At 42.3% G+C, this 20955-nt stretch overlaps 1 protein-coding gene across 1 annotated transcript in view; it reads right to left on the bottom strand.

The window, feature by feature from the left end:
- PRDM5 (PR/SET domain 5) overlaps nucleotides 1-20955 on the bottom strand; it is a gene marked incomplete at its 3' end in the record, with an annotated part of 156291 nt that overhangs the window by 126902 nt on the left and 8434 nt on the right. Inside the window, exon 2 of the mRNA XM_084252352.1 lies at nucleotides 18920-19003. Coding sequence (XP_084108478.1) covers nucleotides 18920-19003 — 84 coding nt within the window. The remainder of the gene's footprint in view (nucleotides 1-18919; nucleotides 19004-20955) is intronic.

Genomic DNA, 20955 nt, shown 5'->3' on the forward strand with positions numbered 1-20955 from the left:
AGTCAATCCACCTGTTCTGCTCCCCACTCTGTCTCTGGTGAATCCTTACAACCCCATACCTCTGGCCTGCACCCTAGTTCATGCATGCATAAATATAAATAAATCTAAAAAAAATCCCCAGACCGATGGCTACTATTAAAGTCTCCATTTATCTATTTTAATTTGATACTGAAACCTAAGGTTATAAATTGAACATGTTTTAAGTCTATCAAATAAAGAAGATTCAAAATCCCTCTTAGTATCCTATGCCAGCACCTAACTAACCTCAGCAAAATAGTTTTTTATTCCACTTGTCAAAACCAGTCTTCCAAATCCAATGTTCTTTTATACGAATTATTTTGATGGCAGGAAACATATCAACTGTCCACCAATGTTCGGCTCGCATAGACCTGGGGCCTGTAATTAACACAACATTCTCATCTTGCAGTAAGAACCACCTGAATTCCAAACTCTGACTTGCACATGTTTCCCAAGCCAGTTATACTAGAAGAGTTAAGCAGGAAAGGACAATAGACCCTCGTGTAAACATGAACACCTTATGCTTCCACAGGGCTGCTCCTATCTACATGACTTTGCCACTTCATACAATGAAGCTAAATGATCACTATGTAGGGACTGGCACCTTCTGGTCTCTGCTAAATGCTGCTGGCATCATTTTTCAAGTGTCCAAGGGAATGTGCTTCCATGGATCTTTCCAGATTACAGAACTGGGCTTTGAATACACGTCACAGTTAGTTCTGACTTCTCAACCAGCAAAGGACAGCGATGACAAAAAGATTCTGCTCAAACAGAGAAAACCCTAACATGTAAGTGAAAGAAAAACCTGGAACTAGGCAATCAACACAAATTTTCTTTCCTTAAATACAATCTGTTCTTTGTTAAATTGGGTCAACTATCTAGACTGAGAAGCTTAATTATTATTTGGATGGTGAATTCTCACAGAAGGGTCTACAGTATTACTCTCTTATTTCATTTTAGTATTTCCAACACCCAAGGAATTTTTTACTCATTCCACAGATGCCAACAGGAGTCCAGGGTAAAGCTGATTAGCCAGACTTGTTGCCAGATGGGGCAAAATGTAACCAAGAGAATTTTATTTAACATAGGGTAAAATTAAATGACAGCAAAATATAGTCAGTTACAAAAAGTATAGCAATAGTATCCCTAATAATGGCCCAGGTATGTTAAATGGAATGATTTTTTTTACAAAAGAAAATAAACTTCCCTTTCTATCTTGCAACAAAGTCTTTCAAGGAAGGCAGTTGTAACCACTAAGATTTAGAGTGCGGATATCTTTATTTTTGATTTTTATTTATTTTTAAAGATTTATTTATTTATACAAGAGCTAGGGTACAGGCCAGAGGTGCAGGAGGATGAGAAGATTCACCAGAGACAGAGTGGGGAACAGAACAGGCAGAATGAGTGAAATACACTGCTGAGGGGAGCAGCGGGCGAGACAGGAGAGGTTTGCTGCGCCATGTAGGTTGCTCCCTGGCCAGCCAGGGATCGAACTCATGCTGCAGAGCCTGCGAGTAGCTTCATAGTGTGGTGCTTAACCCGTTGCGCCACCAGGGTGGCCCTGTCATTATGTTTTGATACATACTTTTTCTACAACTACTAAAAGGAAATCTGCTTCACCCATTATAATCTAATTGTATTCTCTTCATTCACAGCTTCAAAATGGATAAAATTCAAAGCATAAACAAATGAATTATCTCACATAAGAATGCATCTCAGGCAACTAAGTTTATCCCTATTCCTAGGGGTCATCCTCGCCCATCTCAAACTCATCCAAGATCATAGTTCTGTGCTGACGAATTCTAGAACATAACACCAATCATCAGTAAACATTTATTGAACAACATTTACTGCATGTACATTTTTCCATGTAGCTATAAAAGCTAGAAACGAAATTCTAGAATACGGTTCCTTTAATCAAGCAACATCTTTAGCGTCAATGAGGATAGAGAAAACACAAAACAAAAAACCTCCCAGAGTAATGGCTGATTACTAGCAAGTTGCCTATGCATTCACATTTGAAATAAGTGGATGTAAGTGATTCTCATTCATTTCAAAAATACTTAGGACATGAGTGGACAGTAACCTGTAGGGAGGTCCTGAGGGAGAGCTGATGTTAGAGAAGTGTGTGTCACAAACAGCTTCCAGAAGAGCAGGGGACAGAAAGGGCAGGCCTGGCTCTAAAAGGCCGGCTTGGAGGACTGCCTCTTATCTGTCCAGTGGAAAAGTGAGTTCTCAGGGTGCCTCCAGTCAACAATCAAGGGATAAGGGGAGTTCACTTCTCCAGGACTGTGAAGACAATGTGGCTGATGCAGAATACCTGTTTTGCCTCTGAAGTCTGGAATTTTGGTATATGCCAGGCAGAAAATGCCTATGTGATCCCCATAAAAACCTTGGGCAATGAATTTCTTATGAGCTTCTCTGTACAGAAATGTCACTGCATGTGACTGCATGAGTGTTACAAGGAGGAGAGCGGGTGCTATGACCCCTCACGGGAGGCAGAGAGCACTGGGCTCCAGCAGACTCAGCCTGAGACCTTTGCCCTGTTCATCCTCTGTCATCACTTCTAGAAAGCTTAGTTTTGAGTACAACATGCTGCATGCCAGGAGTCCTTCCAGCGAGTTTCTGGATGTGGCAGTGATTTGGGGAACCCCCAACATGCAAGATGAGCTTAGTCCCAGGTAGTCAACCAATAGGCTGCAAAGGTGTCAACAGGCGAGACAAAAGGTCGCTTCAAGGTCAATGGACTCCTACCTCACAGGTATTAACATCAATTCCACCAAAGGAAAAAGAAATGAGAAAAATCAAGCAATGAAAATAATTGTAAATAGTAAGGACCATTCTTTTTCATGGCCCATAATTTTAATTGCATGATATTGTGGCTTCATGAATTAGAAAGACAGCTCCAAATAAGATAGGGTGCCACTTTTGGTGAAAGGAAAAAAGAACTAAATAGGCTATTTCAACCAAGCTGTGAACTAATGAGGTTTGGAAAGCGACAATGACTATGAAGATGGAAACCATGAGTAACTACGAAACAAACACATAGCAACTATCTGTGATTGAGGCACGAGCGAAGGAAAGGTTTGCAAACACCCCAAAACCGTAAGCCTAACTAGTGAGTCTCTTGAACGATCATGGGAACTAGAACAGGTAAATGTCTATGTGAAGGGAGGAGACAGGCCTGGCACTCAGCTTGGTAATTTTCATAGATAAAAGGGAGACCTACCAAAAAGTATGCTTTTGAAATTAAAAAACAGCGCTAAGGTGAAAATGAAAGACGAGGGTGGGAAGTGTCGATGGAAAAGCCGTGAAAGTTGGTACCCAACATCTGAAAAGCAGAATACTGGAGAAAATCCGAAGGGGCACCCCTCTGAGAAGTTTGAATTCAGGGCAGACAAAACCAGACAGAAAGGCATACTTAAGGTAACAATAGGGCGAAGAGTGAAACCACGAAATTTAAATAATATTTATGTTACAGGCATGCAAAGAAGCGGTCAAAAAGCTTTTCTCAAATCCTCCTCCCACACATGTAGCCTGGACAATGATCCCCAAATCTCTGTCTCCTAGTGAAGCCAGAGACAGCAGACATCAGAGCAGGACCCTCGCCGGCATTCAGAGAAGGTTCTGGATGACCACAGAAGAGCAGAGTGAGAGTAAGTCACAATAACACCCTCCCAACAAGGGCTGTTCCGAAAAACAGGTCTTCTCCAAGAAGCTCATCTCCACTTGCTCCTAGAAGATTTAGGCTCCATGTTCAGTTTCTAGCAAAAGATCTTACTTCCTCCATCCAAAGGAGAACAGGAGGACTGGCTGGGAAGGGGCCACAGCATCCGTGTTGTACACGCTTCTCTCTTACGGGAGCTCATTTTCCAGAATTCTGCCAAGAGGCTCAAGTTGCCAGGATCACTGCAATAGGAATATCTCCCCGCTGCAGACCAAGCTGTGTCTGGCATCAATAACTGCTCTGGCAACAGGGGCCATGCGAGGAAGGCATCCAAACCCAGGACGCAAAAGCTGCAGAAGAGAATGTTTTCTGATAAAGCAAGCTGGGGCTTTCCTCTTGATCTGATTTTCCCACAGCTGGCATGACATGCCCTGGACAGAGGGAGTGATGGAAATGAGAACTCCCCTGGAGGGGAGCTGTTCAGAAAGGGAATCCGGAGCCCTTCAGGGGATCCTCCAGGAATACAGGCCCTTTGGAGCTCAGAGGCTTCCTGGGCTCTCTAGGCCACTGACTGGCACGGGGGCAACCCACCCTCACTCCCAAGCCTCAGTCTGCAGACAAGCTCCTGGACTATTTGGGAGGACGCTGAGGCCATTCATTCTTCTCGACATCACCTGACTATTTGCTTTTACCTTCCTGCGCTTTCATTCTGACGTTTTAAAGAATGAACCCAGCACCCTAGGCATGCCAGTCAGAATCCCCATAACAGCAGGACCCCAGGCCCATGAGCTCTCTACCTGCCACCATGGTGTGCAGCCACCCAGGACTTGTGAGTAATCACCCTAAAATTTCAAAGTTCTGAATTTGCATATTGCAATCCCAAGGCCCAGTCCAGCCACAGGGCTGGCTCTGGTGAAGGAAACATCTGCAAGGACTCCCCACAGGGTGCTAGGGAGTGCCCCTAGACATTCTGAGCCAACAGCATCACTGCTGATAGGCTGCCTGAGACTGACCCAAAAGGCAGGTACATGTCCACACACACCTGGCCCTGGTCGCCTAAGAACACGCACACTTGGGAGAGGAGAGCTCACAATTGCATCCCGGAGATGCTCGTGAGTCACACACCGCACGGAGGAAAGGCTTCATTTAGATCAGTACCATGTGACCTCTGCTGAGCATGTATGCTGGGTTTCGTCAGATCCGTTCTACGACAGCAAAAGATCCTGCTTAAAAGAGCAAATAACAGTGACAATAGCTAACCATTACTGAGTGTTTAATATGTGTCAAGCAATTTGCTACAAGCACCTTTATATAAGTTATAGAATTGACTCCTCTAAACAACCTTACAAAGCAGGGGCTCCACATTGATCAGGTTTAACAGATGAAGAGACTGAAGCACAAGTAGAACAAAGAACACATTCCAGCTGTCACAACTGGTAAGCACTGGAGGGAGGGTTGGAACCAATACGATCAGATCCACAATGCACCACATTACACTAATGTAATTACTACTGTAGTTCCAAGCTGGAAGCTGGTGAGTAGTTGTCAGCGGCAGGCAGCACCCTAGGAAGGATTCCTCAGACCCTTGCCTTGTGGAGCATGGGTGGACCCTGGCTCAGGGGTTACCACTCGCATGATCGTGCTGTTTCTTGCCTTTCAGGAGCCTGATCTGATCACATGAGCTGCTCACCAGGTCCCTCTGGCTGGTACACAGACACGTCAGAGTGCTGGAAGCATGAGACAGACTGACATGAGGGTGGTTCCCCACTGCTGAGATGGACAGGCCATAAGGAGCCTGAGGAGGCCCCCAAGAGATCTAAGGACCCAAAGTAAAAGAACCCATGGACCTACGTCTTACAACCTCAAGGAACTGGATTCAAGCAACCACCTGAATGAGCTTGGAAGCAAACTGATAACTTAGAACCTAGAGTTAAGAAGCCACCTTGATAGGGTCTTGAAAACCCTTAAGCAAAGGGCCATAGACCTCCTCCAATGCAATACTGTAGATTTTAAGATCCTTAAAATGGCGCCACCAGGAGGTTCTTGGACTTTTTAATCTAAACAAGTACCGGGGTCCTCCCTGGTGGTATAAGGGGTTAAGACGCAACCTATGAAGCTATCCACAGCCACTGCAGCAGGAGTTCGATCCCCAAGCAGGGAGCTACCCACATGGAGCAGCAGACCTCTCTTGTCTCGCCCGCTGCTCCCCTCAGCAGTGTATTTCAGTCAGTCTGCCTGTTCTGTTCCCCACTCTGTCTCTGGTGAATCATCTCACCCCCCACACCTCTGGCCTGTACTCCAGTTCTGGTATGCAGGAATAAATAATTCTTAAAAAAAAAACAAAAAACACAAGAACCGGAAATGCTCCTACACTTGCTAGGTGTTGCTCATCACAACACCTTAACCAGATGCTTGTGAGAGTGAAATTTTTGACACGTTATTTTACAAAGTTAACCTGGTGAATATATTGTTACTGTAACATTTTCTGCAGGGTTTGCATGCCATCCCATTATCAAACACATTCATATTTCTACAATGACATGTTTGAAAGTCATGCTAAGTAGGATAAAAACTAAAGATTAGTCTCAAGTTAAGTTTTGCTCTAAAAGTTTTTATTTTTATTTTTTAATTTTCATTTTCAGAGCTTTTTGGAGTTCAGAATCCCAGGTGAAGGTCTATGGTCCTAGAGGTTAAAATTAGCACTCAGACAGCCTATTTGAGTTCTTTTTCTCAACTAGCATGAAATAAATCTATTATACTGAAGACAGGCACTCTGGAATGATGTCAAGGGAAAATGCAATGGCACAAAATTAAAGAAAACATGCTCATTTACCTGGGAACAAGGATTGTTAATATGACAAATCTGCAAAAACTCATGTTACAGAATGTGTCTCTCCATGAAAGGAGGAGGAACATCACACAGCAGTGAAGAAGCACCATCTCCCCCAACCCCACCTACATATAGCCACCTTGCATTGCAACTCCCAACATGCCAGGAACTAAGATTCCTGAAAGGGAGGGGGCAGCTGGGAAGGGGCAAGGTGGATGTATAAATGGAAGTGGACCGAAGGAGGAAAGAGAGATACCTGGAGCAGAGAGGTGGACAGGAGACATGCGGTGAGAGACATGTAGGGAGCCTCAACACTTCTGTCCTTGGCAGTGACAATGGCAGCTGTCAGCTTGACCTTGTGATGGACTATACAGTACATTTTAAATTTCAGATTCCTCCTGTCCCAGCTGTCTAGGACCTGCCTAACCCCTTTCTTGTGGTTTCCCATCAGAAGCTGCCCTAGACTTGAGGGAATCTTTTGGACCTCAGTCACCTGTTTTGAGTAGAACTTTTTTGACTGGGAATATGCCCACAAGGGAGGGGAGGTGTTTGATCAGGAGTTGGATCTGGGTTTGATCAGGAGTCTGTTATTAGAAATTCTTTCTCTGGGCCTTCCCTGGTGGCGCAGCAGTTGAGAGCTGGGCTGTGAAGCTGCCCACAGCTTCTGCAGCGCTGGCTCGATCCCTGGCCACCGTCGAGGGCCCCACATGGTGCGATAGACCTCTCCTGCCACACCCGCTGCTCCCCTCAGCAGTGTATTTCATCAGTCTGCCTGTTCTTTTCCCTGCTCTGGTTCTGGTGAATTCTCTCACCCTCCCGCGCTTCTGACTGTACCCGGTGCTTGTATAAATAAAAAAACAAATCTTTAAAAAAAAAGGAAGAAGAAAAAGAAATCCTTTCTCCTCTCTCTCTCTCTCTCTTTCACTCTCTCTCTCTCTCTTTCACCACACACCAATTAAAGATTTTTCACACTAAGAGTCTGCTTTCTTTGCCTTTGAGTGCACAATGGCCAAACCCTTTTAGGAAACACACCGCTTAACAGGGCACCCCTCAGCTGTATGGTTACAGTTGCACAGACAGTAGCTGTTCTATGAAAGTACTGCTTAGTACTACAAATCCTAAGAAAACATTTTCTTGATGGAGAGCTACTTCCAGACTCCCTAGGACCTGGAAGCAAAGCCTATAGATATAAACAAGGCATGTAATACTAAGACCTACAGCCTTTTCTGTTCATGCGAATATATTCCCTTTTACTTGTAATCTACTTATTTAATGCAAAGCAGAGACAATATGCAAATCCTGGGCAATATGTCCATGCAGCCCTCCTCTGAGTTTTGAAACGTCTGAGATTTATAAAACACAAAATTACCATCTTAAATGCAGACTTCAGTATATGTATGCGTTTCAAATGCTCTGAGGGTCTGAAAGAAGGATTTTTTAAAAACCATGATTCGTTAATCAAAAGTTATAAAGTAACAAATGGGCACATCAAAACATTAATTATCTAAGCTGTCCTAAAAATTCTTCAAAGAACAAAGTGCTTCAGCGTAGTCATTTATCATACAGCAAGGAAATTATAGGCCAAATCGTTAAGTGGAATTTATTCAAATCCATGGACATTAATCTTCTTTATATAAAAAGAAACATGGAATTCCTCAGGTAGAATTTTATGCAAACTTTCAGCCAGGTTTGGAGACCCTCCATTGTGTGCAAAACAATTACATGCGTGTTAGTAATTTTGACTTGGAGAAAATAACATACCTAACTGTAGAAAAACTTCATTAAATCACTTTTCTGTATTAAACATAAATTAGAGCTGCAGTTTGTTACTAAAACAGACCCAAACTAAGTAACCACACAATAGCTTATCTGCTCAGATTCAAATAAATCAAGCTGCTCATAAAGAGACTTCTAATCTGTCTGTTGTTCTCACATTTAATTTACTATATAATAACAGCAAAACAGCTTGGCAAACATAAAAATGTAAACTACTCTGAATATAAACAGAGGCTGTGTTGCTATAATATTTAAGAATCAACAGATGGTTGGCATCAGAAGACAGGCACAGATACAAAAAAAAAAAGAAAGAAAGACAAATTGAACAAGGTATGTTTGAACTTCATTTCCTATACTGGAGGGGGGAAAACCCTCATGTCAACATACAAGTGATCTGGAACCTCTGTAAGGGTGCAAGCATCGAGGTCTTGGAAGATAGTCAGCGCATGCACACAGGTACTACAGAATATTTAAAAACCTGCCTAATACTGGGTAAGATGATGACACAATTCATAAGTGGGGGAGGGATAGGAAGGAGGAGGAAGAAAGGAGAAGCAGGAGGGGATACGGAGGAAGAAGAGGGTCTGCTCCCCTGCACGTCCCAACCAGATAGGATTCCAGAGCCACAGGATGATGCTATGACCTAAAAAGGCGGGAAATACACACTCCATTTTTCCATAATTCCGCAAGTCACAAGCAAGCTACATGTCAGGCAGTATAGACAGGTCTGGGGCACACAGATAAAGACTCTGAAGACTCCATTCCTTTTCCTGTCATTCAATAAATACGTTCTGGTTGCACTAAGAAATGAAAGCTCAAAGACATTTAGTCAATGTAAACGAGCTCACAGTGCAGTGATGGGGACAGACGCCCGATGGGGAGTTAATGTAGAAACCACACCCCGTCTCAGGTATTCAGAGAGCCTGAGAGGAATTAGGGACCATACGGGCGAGAAAGGAGAGTCGAGTCCAAATAATAGGTCTAGCAAAAGCAAAGACAATGTGGGGTGACTTTGACATAAAACTGTGAGAGTTAAGTGTGAGGCAGGATATCACAAAAAGAGAGGTCCTCGGTGAGTCACCTCTTGGGCACTCGGATATCTAGGGCCAGTCTGGAAAGACGGGGCTCAACAGCACCCCCGATGGATACTCAGCAGACAGAACAGCCAGAGAGCTCCAGACTCTTCCTAGGGGAACATGGACTGTCTCGGTCTAACTAGGGTTGCATCTAGGCAGGCAAAACCAGTCACTGTTTGAGGCTCTTGAGTTCAGAACTGGCTGCGTCTTGCTTCTCACACTCTGGTGCAAGCAAGGGGGGGCTGCCAGAAAGGCTCTTCTCTGGTTAATTGGAAACATGTTCCTCTCGGACTCCGTATCTTTCTTATTTTAGTTTTGTCCTCAAACAAGAAAGCTCAGTCTCCACCATCTCTCACATGACAACACTTTAAGGCATCTGAAGACAACGATCTCATTCAACTTCTGCTCTTCGTGAGGATGAGTCCCTGGTCCCTCTGAGTGATCAACGGGGCAGAGTTCCCAGACCCTGCCTAGATGGCTGCTGTCTGCTGAGTGTCAGGATCCTTATCTAACACCCAGAACTTGATGGGTGTCCTGGCCATGGTCTGACCAGCACCCAGAACAACCCCGTACTCTCTCCCATGCTGGCAGTACTATACTTTTTTAAAAATTGCAGCCCTAATTTTTGATCTAGCCAAAATGTCCTGTTACAATGCTAACCACAAAGTGCTAACCAAAATGTCCATGTAAACCAGGAAGACACTGAAAACATCTGCCTGTGAGTCAACATCATGTCTGATATCCTCATCTTAAAGTCCAAAAGCTGATTTTATCTTTGCACTTGTTTCATGTCACTGTGTGAGCACTGGGTCCACCACTCTGTTTACTCACAGTTCTTAAAAATCTTGGCTACATATCTTAAATATTATCTATCCCTCACACCTATTAGGATAGATAGTAGGATAATCAATAAATCAATGAATAACAAGTGTTAGGGAACATGGAGAAACCGGAGCAATTGTGCATTATTGGTAGGATTACAAAATGGTGCCATCGCTATGGAAAACAGCTAGGTTTCTCACAAATTGAATGAAAAAGTAGATCCAATTGTATGATCCAGTAATCCCACTTCTAGGTATATACCCAAAGGAATTGAAAGCAGGATCTGAAAAAGATATTTGTATACCCATGTTCATAGCAGCACTATCACAATAACCAAGACGTAAAGATACCCCAAATATCCATCTGTCAAAGAATAGATGAACGAGAATACACACATACAACGGAATAATACTCAGCCCTTAGAAAAGGCAATCCTATCAAGGATTTCCATGCTATGACATGGGTGAACTTTGAAAATATTATACTAAGTAAAATTAGCCAGTCCTAGAAAGACAAATGCTGTTTGGTTCCACTTACATGATACATTTATTTAAAAAAAAAAAAAGACATTCACTTATGCACAGAACTGGGGTATAGGCCAGCGGTGCAAAGAATGAGAGAATTCATCAGTGACAGAGCAGGGAGCAGAACAGATGTATCTACTGAAATACACCACTGAGGGGAGCAGCGGGCGAGACAGAAAAGTCTAGTGCGCAATATATAGGTCAGCTCCCTGGCCGGGGATCAAACTCAGGCCACAGCAGTGTTAGCATGATAGCGCTGAGACTTAACCCCTAGGCCAAGTTCATAGAAACAGAAAACAGAGTAGTGGTTGCCAGGGCTCAGGAGGAGGAAGAAAAAGGCAGCTGTTTAAGGCGAACAGTTTCAGATCTGCAAAGATGAAAAATTTCTGAAGATGAGTTTTAAATAGATCTAACTCTACTGAACTTCACACTTAAGAAAGATTAAGACATAAACTTTTTATTACATTTTTTTAAAGATTGATTTATTTATACAAGAACCGGGGTACAGGCCAAATGTGCAGGAGGGTAAGAGTATTTACCAGAGACAGAGCGGAAAACAGAACGGGCAGACCCAATGAAATACCCTGCTGAGGGGAGCAGCGGGCACGACAGGAGAGGTCTGCGTGCCATGTGGGTTTCTCCTAGGCCGGTGGGGATCGAACTGGCACTGCAGAGGCTGCAGACAGCTTCACAGCACTGCGCTCAACCACCTGCACCACCAGGGAGGCCCTATTACATGTTTTCTTTTTTTTCTTCCAAATTTAGAAAAGTGAAAAACATAGTATCTCTGTCCCGTCTTTTCCCCAGCTCACACATACAATGAGATCCAGATAGACACTCATTTTCATGAATCTTTGCTAAAAGACTGAATGGGCAGAGCCAAGACAGAACCTACTTTTTCTCCCCGGTGGCACAGAGGTTTGAGCGCCACGCTGTGAAGCTGTCCGCAGCCTCTGCAGCCCAGGTTCGATTCCCGGCCAGCCAGGGAGATACCCACAAGGTGCAGCAGATCTCTCCTGCCTCACCCTCTGCTCCTCTCAGCAGTATCTTCAGTCCGTCTGCCTGTTCTGCTCCCCGCTCTGTCTCTGGTGAATCCTCTTACCCTCCTGCACATTTGACCTGTACCCCAGTACTTGTATAAATAAATAAAAACAAATGTTTAAAAAAATCCAAACTCTGGCTGTAAGAAGTTAAACCATTCATCAATCCTTCCAACCTCACTAGTCCCAGCCCACAGTTCTGCATCTTACACACAGTTATCATGACAGCCTGAGAGAAATGTTTCACTGAAACCAAAAGCTATAATATCTATGGGACACCCATGAGTGTCCATAATCATGAAAAATCATGTGTCCTAACTCAAAGTTCTGTTAGACCTACTGGCTTCTAGTGTTGCCACTTCCCTTACTATTCTGGTATTTCATTCCAAAATTGTGTAGTTGAAGAACTTAATTTGTAGTATCTCATTTTTCTGATACTGGAGATATAAACTAATTTAAAATACTGCATTTTTCTATTAGCAATTATGGAACTTGGGCTATTATGTACACTTTATGTTTCTCCAGATTGAGCATGACTTTCATTCATGAAGATTTTTCCTGAACAACTGACCAGCAATCAAAACCAGGAGCTCAAAAATCCAACAGCAAAAAACTCTATTATTAAAACAGAAGATTTATATGCGAAGTCCATAAAATGACTTTAATCCCTAGTCAACAAAGCTGGGAAAGTGAGAGGAGGGAACAGGGAAAGGGAAATACTATCTTCTCTTTCTGTCTTTACTTACTAGATGAAACAGAGCTAAGTATGTAGAATTTAAAATGAGATTTCTGCTTCAGAATCACAAGAGAAGATTAAAGCAGAGAAACCCCATGTGACGACTACATTTGACCAGTTTCACTTGTCACCACACTGCTGATAGAAACTCTTGAATTTACTAAATGAAAAGATACTACTCTCATATGAGAACAATATGCAATTTAAATCAAAACCAAAATACTTCATGTGGAAATGTAAACACTAACGTTGGTTATCACTGAAGGAGAAGTCAGGAAATGGGTTAGGAACAGGGTGCCCCAAGCCCTAAGTCCATTTATCAGCCTGATTGAGTAACAACCACAGACAGGAGGGTGCCCCCCCCCATTCAATTAAAAATGAAATATTCAGAACAGCAACATAATAACACCATAGTAATGGTCAAAGCTGGTTTCTAGAAAAGAAGGCTGGGTAATATGGGAACCCTCAGTGGACCTCAGTAACCTAGAAGACCCCCCGAGGGCCCAACCAATCCGGAGGAGACACATGTGGAAACACCCAACAGCCAAAACCCCCACGCCTTGCCCACTGTGACAAGCACATGCTTCTTGTCACCTCAGCTGGCTACCCATTTCGGACCCCTCTGCACTCGGAGAATTTTCCTGTTCTTCTTCCTATGTATCGATAAATCTCTGGCTTTTCTGTAACTTTGGTCTTGTTGTTGAATTCTTTATTTGCCAAAGACAAGACCCAAGAAAGAACCTGCCTGGGATCCTTGGACTCTGGGCCTGCTCCCTTAAACTCTTAATTCATTGTTCATTTTAGGCTAAGCTGAAAATTCTAGCTAAAGTCAAAAAAAAAAAAAAAAAACCCAAAACCATGAAAGACTGCCTTTGGCTTGCCCAGCTCTGAAGCACTGCTATCCACTGAGGAAGCTGGTCCCTGGCTGTAGGAATCTATCTGTCGTGCCTTTGTGAATCCTGACAAGAAGTACACGCTCTTCCGAAGGTCTGACGCCACAGTCAGTGCCCACAAGGCATCAGCAGTGCCTTGCAGGGAGAAGGTAGCAGAGCGTCCCTAAATGAGGCCAGCATGCTTCTCAGAAGCAGGTCACACCACTGGGCTGTGGACAAGCTCCCTCCTATACCAGGCAGTGAGTAGAAGGTGTTCTCTGTTGGGTGATGTGAAGAGGAGCTTGCCTGGCCTGCTGGGAGGCTGGGAGAGCTGTACTTCCTGGCCAATCTGGTGACCCAGGTGGGTGGCTGATCTTCTGCATCCACCTGTGAATCCACTCAGGGTCCTGACTCTGCCCACCTTGGAAGCCCAGACACAGAAAGAGATTAAAACAAAGACAGGGCAAAGGTTTTCACTTGCACGCTCAAGGCCAACTGACCACTGGTGGCCTGGGGGCCATGCTGAGCATGATTCTGAGGCTATGAAGGGGCCAGCAGCCCCATCATTTCCAACCAGAATCCAGATAGAACAGGGCAGGGGCTTCTTCCCTCAGCAGCATCAGTAGTAACAGCACTTCACATGCCTCACGGTGGCAACCCTAAAAACTGGTCCTCTCATGTCCAGGAGGAAGAGCAACTGGGAAAGCTGACTCTGCCTTCTGGGGGCCAGGCCAAGTAAAAATGGGAATCACCCAAGTGTCATTAAGAAAACTGGCCAGGGGTTAAGTCTCAGCACTATCAAGCTTTCATCAGCCACAAAAACATGAATTTAATCCCCGGCCAGGGAGCTGACCCACATGGTGCAGCAGACCTCTCCTGTCTCACCCACTGCTCTCCTCAGCAGTGAATTTCAGTAGATCCGCCTGTTCTGCTCCCCACTCTGTCTCTGGTGAATCCTCTCATCCCCTGCACCTGTGGCCTGTATCCCTGTTCTTGTCTGCATAAATAAATAAATCTTTTTAAAAAAAGGTAAATTGACATATTTATTGCAGTATTCACATATTTCTTTTTTCTTTTTTTTAATAGAATTCTTTTTTTTTTTTTAAGATTTATTTATTTTATACAAGAACCAGGGTACAGGCCAGATGCGCAGCAGTGTGAGAGGATTCACCAGAGACAGAGCAGGGAACAGAACAGGCAGACTGACAAAATACACTGCTGAGGGAAGCAGTGGGCGAGACAGGAGAGGTCTGCTGTGCCATGTGGGACTTTCGCCGGCCGGCCAGGATGAAACCGCTGCTGCAGAGGCTGCGGACAGCTTCAAAGCACAGCGGTCAAAAGCCTGAGGCACCAGGGGAGGCCCTTCACATATTTCTTAAGCATTTAACACATGTAAAACTATGCTACCATTTTTATTAGCTCTCTATAGCTCTCTCTCTTATAGGTCACTGATAGAGTTTTTTGTATACCATGCCCTTAATCCCATTTTCCCCATAAGTCTTGTGATTGTTATGGAGTAACTTTGCATAATAACTGATTTTTTAGAAACACATATGATAGCAGAACTGACTATATCATAAAGTATCAACAGGTAAGAGTAACAAGGTCTAAAATAAAAAGATTTTACAAAGTAAGAACACTGAAAACATTTAAGACCATAAAATAAATTCCAGATCTGGTGTATGCTCCAAGATAAAATTACTGCAGATACATTTGATGAAAAATCCAAAGATTCTATTGATGGAAAGTCTCAGAATCCCCAGGACATGAAGAATGCATGTAAAATTTTAGAAAAATGCAACCACCTTCCTTCTTTATTTCTACAGGAATGAGGATATATTCAGCTTTACATAGCTTTAGTAAAATATTGACAGAAATCTACAATACCAAGTGGCATTGGCTGAATTCAGAGGAATCCAAAACAAACTCTTCCAGGACAGTCACTTGCAAAACTCAAAATAGTTGTGTCATTAAGACCTATCCAGAAAAACCTCATCTGAGAAATAGCACATAAATTTACTACAAATGAAAATTGTGTTCTTCTTTTCATGATAAGCATGAAGACCAGCTCACTGAAAAGGACTCCAGAGCTGACTGTGAGACAAGGTGGATTCAACAAGTCAGAGTTCAGACTCATAAGCTTAACAAGGAGAACACGATATAGTAGGTTCAACTATATTTTTATAGCACGAAATAAATAGAAGACTCTGTTTCCAAAACCCAAGTGACCTTTACAAGTAGTTAGCTTACTCTTCAAACACCCAATTTCTGACCAAGCTACTTTCATGTACCACATCAGTGGAGCTAGACTCGCTAGGGGAAGAAGCAAGGTATCATTTGTTTAGCTCAGCTCCTTAATGTGGCCAGCTGCTGTAGTAACCATATTCTGTTCCTGGGATAAGTTTCTGACTTAATAATCCATTGCTTTTCCACTGCTGGTACTGGTTTTTAACTCTAGGATATTTGAAGATGATTTCAATTAAAATAACCTTATCTTTTGACCAACTTCATGTAAACTGCCCAGGAAATCATAACATGTGGTATGCAAGAATCTCTGGTCACATGAAAGACAAGAACAAAGTAAGGAATTAGTTATAAGAGCCAGTTAAAATAAAACTGACCATCTTATTTTCAGATCAGATGTCAGCAAAGTCATAGTTGAAATCTCTAATAAAAGAACATTTTAAGTCCATAATCATAGCTAAAAATTCCACAGAGAACAATACAATTTCTGAAAAGCTAACTTCTAGAGGATTTCATTTCTACACTTGAAAATATCTATAATGCCCTAACAAACTTGAAATCGCCTGTTTATTAAAAAGCAATATTTAAGACACACTAAAAAAAAAAGAAGAAAAAAATAGGCAAATGAAAAGGAGAAAAGTCGGGCCTCTCTGGTGGCACAATGGGTTAAGCACCACACTATGAAGCAATCCACAGCCTCTGCAGCACGAGTTTGATCCCCAGCCAGCCAGGGAGCAACCCACATGGCACAGCAGACCTTTCCTGTTTCGCCTGCTGCTCCCTTCAGCAGTGTATTTCCGTCAGTCTGCCTGTTCTGTTTTCCACTCTGTCTCTCTTTTTTTTAATTGCATATTCTTTGCTCTTCTGTCAAAGATTAGTTGACCATAAATCTGTGGGTTTATTTTTGGATTTTCTATTTAGTTCCAATGGTCCATGTGTCTGTTATTGTTCCAATACCATGCAGTTTTGATTATTATGGCTTTGTAGTATAGTTTGAAATCTGGACGTGTGGTGCCTCCATTCCCTTCTTTTTTTTTTTTTTTTCAGGAGAGCTTTGGCTATTAGGGGTTTTTGGTGGCTCCATATGAATTTCATCAATATTTGTTCTATTTCTTGGAAAGAATGTCATTGAAATTTTTATTGGAATAGCATTGAATTTGTAAATTGCTTTTGGTAGGATGGCCATTTTGAAAATGCTAATTCTTCCAATCCATGAGCAGGGGATGTCTTTCCATATCTTTGTGTCTCACCCCCCCTCCACATCTCTGGCCTGTACCCCAGTTCTTATATGCATAAATAAATAAATAAATCTTTTTTAAAAATTCCCATTTTTAAGGTAGAAAGCTATGATAGAATAATTAAAATAATCATTTTGTAATATAAATACATAAAATACACACTATTTAGAAGCACATTTTCAATAATTATTTCTACATAATTACTAACTACAGTCTACAAAAGTATCATTGTAACTCATATTATCTGCATAAAATACTCAGATTACAATGTGACCTAGGTACACAGGGAAAAAAAAATCATTTATTTTCAAAAATTCATTTGAAATTTTTTATTGACAGAGATTAAACTGGTGATCTATTTCTATAAAATATTAGAAACAATACACATGCTTGACACACACTTACAATACAGCCCCATCCCACATGATGCAATAGTAAATGTAGTCCTAACAAATAAGCAGTTTTAAATGGGGGTGGGGAAATCACACAACCTCAGGTTTTTAAATTGAAATTAAAAGAAATATTTAATTTTAAAATTGTTAAACTTTAATTTTTAAATATACAAAATTAAGATAAAAATACAATAACCTTCATGTCTTACTTTTTATCTTACACAGAAGTCTAAAAAACATAGTAAATATGAACTAATTTCATGAAATGCTTGCATTTTTATTTGTGCAATAAATGCTAAAACTTCTACCAATTCCCACTAATATTGTTTTTTTCTTTCCCACCAAGCTACTTGACCTAGACTCTGGCATTTTCCTAGATACATGTCAGGTCTAGATGGATGGCAGAAAGTTGACTACCTCCTGATAGGCGCCATCTTGTTAAGAGTAGGCAAATGACATCCACAGAGCAAATGCAGGAACTTCCAGGACATGCAACACTCAGTCAGCTTTATCCCTAGCCAGATGGCAGTGTAGCAGGAACACTCTCTGTCATGAGGATTCCCAGTGTTCTCTATTGCTTCCTAGGTGGTATTTTTCCACAAACATATAATCTAAGTAGTTCCATTTGGAACCTAAAACAAAATGTTATCATCATCTGCTACATAAAAACATTTGGTAAAAAGACTTCTTTGTTCCAAATACCTAAAAGGATTTCCATAAACAATAAAGAAAAATAAAAGATTTTAAACAAGTGAAAACATTTTTTCCAAAACATATCAGAATATGTTTTCTAAATGTTTTCTAAAACATATTGGAAACCTGGTGCTGAATCAAGATCCCAGACAGCAGAACAGCTGTGATCACAAAGTAACCGCAATAAAGAAAAAAAATATCTAAACAAAATATCCAATTAATACCCAACCAATCACTTCTTTAAAAACCATATTTCAGGGCCTCCCTGGTGGCACAAGGGGTTAAGGTGCAACCTAGTAAGCCATGTACAGCCATTGCAGCACAAGTTTTATCCCCAGTCAGGGAGCTACCCACATGGCACAGCAGACCTCTCCTGACTCTCCTGCTGCTCCCTCAGCAGTGTATTTCAGTCAATCTGCCGGTTCTGTACCCCACTCTGTCTCTGGTGAATCCTCTCACCCCCCCCACACCTCTGGCCTGCACCCCAGGTCTTGTATGCATAAATAAATAAATCTTTAAAAAAAGGAAAAGAAAAAGACACCCACTTGAATGGGAGAAAATGTTTTAAAAAATAAAATATATGTTAAAGGCAAGGTACATTTTAAAGTGGAATTTCCATGCCAACGTAGAACAAAGAATTGTGACTGTGCAATTAGGACTGCAATTGGGAAATAAAGTTAGAGGAAAGGGATAATTTCATTTACAGAAGTCAAATTCTAAATCCAGTATAAGGACGTGCTTCTTTTGAAATCCAAACATCCTTACCCACGGAAAACTTCTTTTTCAATGATGAACTAGCAGCCTCAGAGTTCTACAAGAATTGTCTAGTAAGATATTTCAACAGTATTTCTTTTTAATGCTAAACTTTCAAGCTACTCTGGTATCCTCATTAGTCAATTGAAATCAACATTGATTAACTTTGCCTTGTAAATGCACACAAAAGAGTAGAGAACCAGACTTTAAATATCTGAATTAACAATTCCATTCTCACCTCCCACATCAGCCTATAATCCATGTTTTCGTCCAAGTCTTCAGGCATTCTCTTCTCTCCAGCAAATGGTCCAAACTTTTCACCCTGTACAGTGACGATTATGTTGAAAAGTTAGCATAACTATCTAGTAATTATGATCAATTATGATTTCTATTCTGGGAATTTTTTTCCTCAAATCATTGTGGCTTATGCTGGAAAAGCATTTAAAATATTTAGCTAATTTACACAACATAACTATTTACATATTTAAAATCCATCATAATCTGCTTTTAGCCTCACAGCCTGAATTCATAACACAGGAGTCAACATAAAAAGACTCAATTGCTTAACTTTCAAATTCTGACCAGGTTCTAACCATTGTACTGACATGTTTCAATCTTCTGCAGCCTCTGGCGATGGGGCTTAAAACGACAAGCCTGGAGTTCTGCCTGACTTGTGAGACGAGCCCACCAGGCAGAAAATCACCTGGTTTCCATAAAAATCATAAATTCATCCCAATCATGAACAAGCAAGAAGTAGGCTTGCCATTCTGAGAAAGCCCATTCATAAATACAGTTTGGATTCCCCTGCCAACCTTCCAAACAGCCAGGCAGGGTTTCTCCCAGTGCTTTGAAGCCCACCTGCACGAGAATCACTGGAGGAACTTGTTTGAAATACAGAATCCTGGGCTTTATTAGAGTCAGAATCTCTGGCAGGGGAGCTCGGGGAGTTACATTTCCACACGGTCCCAAGTGACACTGCTGATGCTGACCAGAACAGCTGGCCTGGGGTTCGCCCGGGAGGGTTGGCCAGGCAAGCCCAAGGAGTCAGTGCCACCCTTCTCTTAGTGAGGCAGGAAGGAGGAGCTAGAGGGCCGAGGGAACTAGCGGGTGTCCATGGGACACACTGCACACACAGAGGACACTGGCCAAGCCTGCCATTGCACATCCTCCTGACATGGACGTAACCTTCTCCAGCAGGACATGGCCCTTCACAAAGAGGTGGGGGAAAAAAACCCAACAAATCCAGCCACACTTCTGATGAACACATTTGGGGGAAAATAAGCTCCACAATGATATACTTCAAGGAATAACAACTCTTTAATAAATATCAGACAACTAACTCCCAGGAGGAGGAGTTTAAATAACTTTAAAGCCTCAAGTTATTACGAACAGCTAACCCAGCCACTCTTTCTACAGAGGAAGGAAAGAGTAAGAAGACACAAATGATAGCAGACCCAGGACACGGGTGCTGTAATGTTACTTTGGGGGCAGAAAATATCTACAGACACTATCACCCTTTGGTGGTGGGTATGGTGTGGAAATATGCATCTAAAAAGGTGTGGACCTGTACCTCCAAATCATAAGCTGTGCTGTAAACCAATGCTACCTCAATAAAAATAATACAAGAGTGAAAAAAGACTATAATCCTAAGTAACCCAAGCACAAGCACATCAAACAAAAGGGGGAGACTATTGACTACTGAGATAAGTAGTCTCTTTAATCTGCCACCCATTGGACTAGGCAGTAACTTCTAATAAAGAAAAATATGTATGATTGCAAACATGTAAGCCATTTTCTCTCATATCGTTATAGGACAGCCCCGATATTGAACGGGTTGCCTGGCTGTGGGCCCTCACCTGCGCGCTTAAAAGGGACTTATGAATACTCCACTACAGGCGCACACAAAAGGTTAATAAAATGTTTATTTACAAGGGAAAAGGAAATAAGGAAAATGTACAACTCAGGGAGAAAATAGGGAAATAAAGTCTTTAATGCATCCTACCCGATCCGCCGACCTGGAAACCCAAAGTCACTCTCAGAGCTGGCCGGACGCTGCGAGCTGGCGGAGAGCCAAAATGGGGGACCCCCCCCAATGCCCATGTGTCTGTCTTTATACTCACTTGGCTGCTTAACCCACCCTCAGGTCCCAGCCACCTTCCCTTTGGTGGTGATGGGATTTGGAGTTCCCAGTGTCTTTGGCTTTGGCCTGGGGTGGGGGTGGAGTCCACAAAGCCTGTATAGAATTAGCTTTAGGACATCCTTTTCCCCCTAACA

The sequence above is a fragment of the Talpa europaea genome (assembly GCF_964194135.1).
Source record: "Talpa europaea genome assembly, chromosome: 13".
Taxonomy (NCBI): domain Eukaryota; kingdom Metazoa; phylum Chordata; class Mammalia; order Eulipotyphla; family Talpidae; genus Talpa; species Talpa europaea.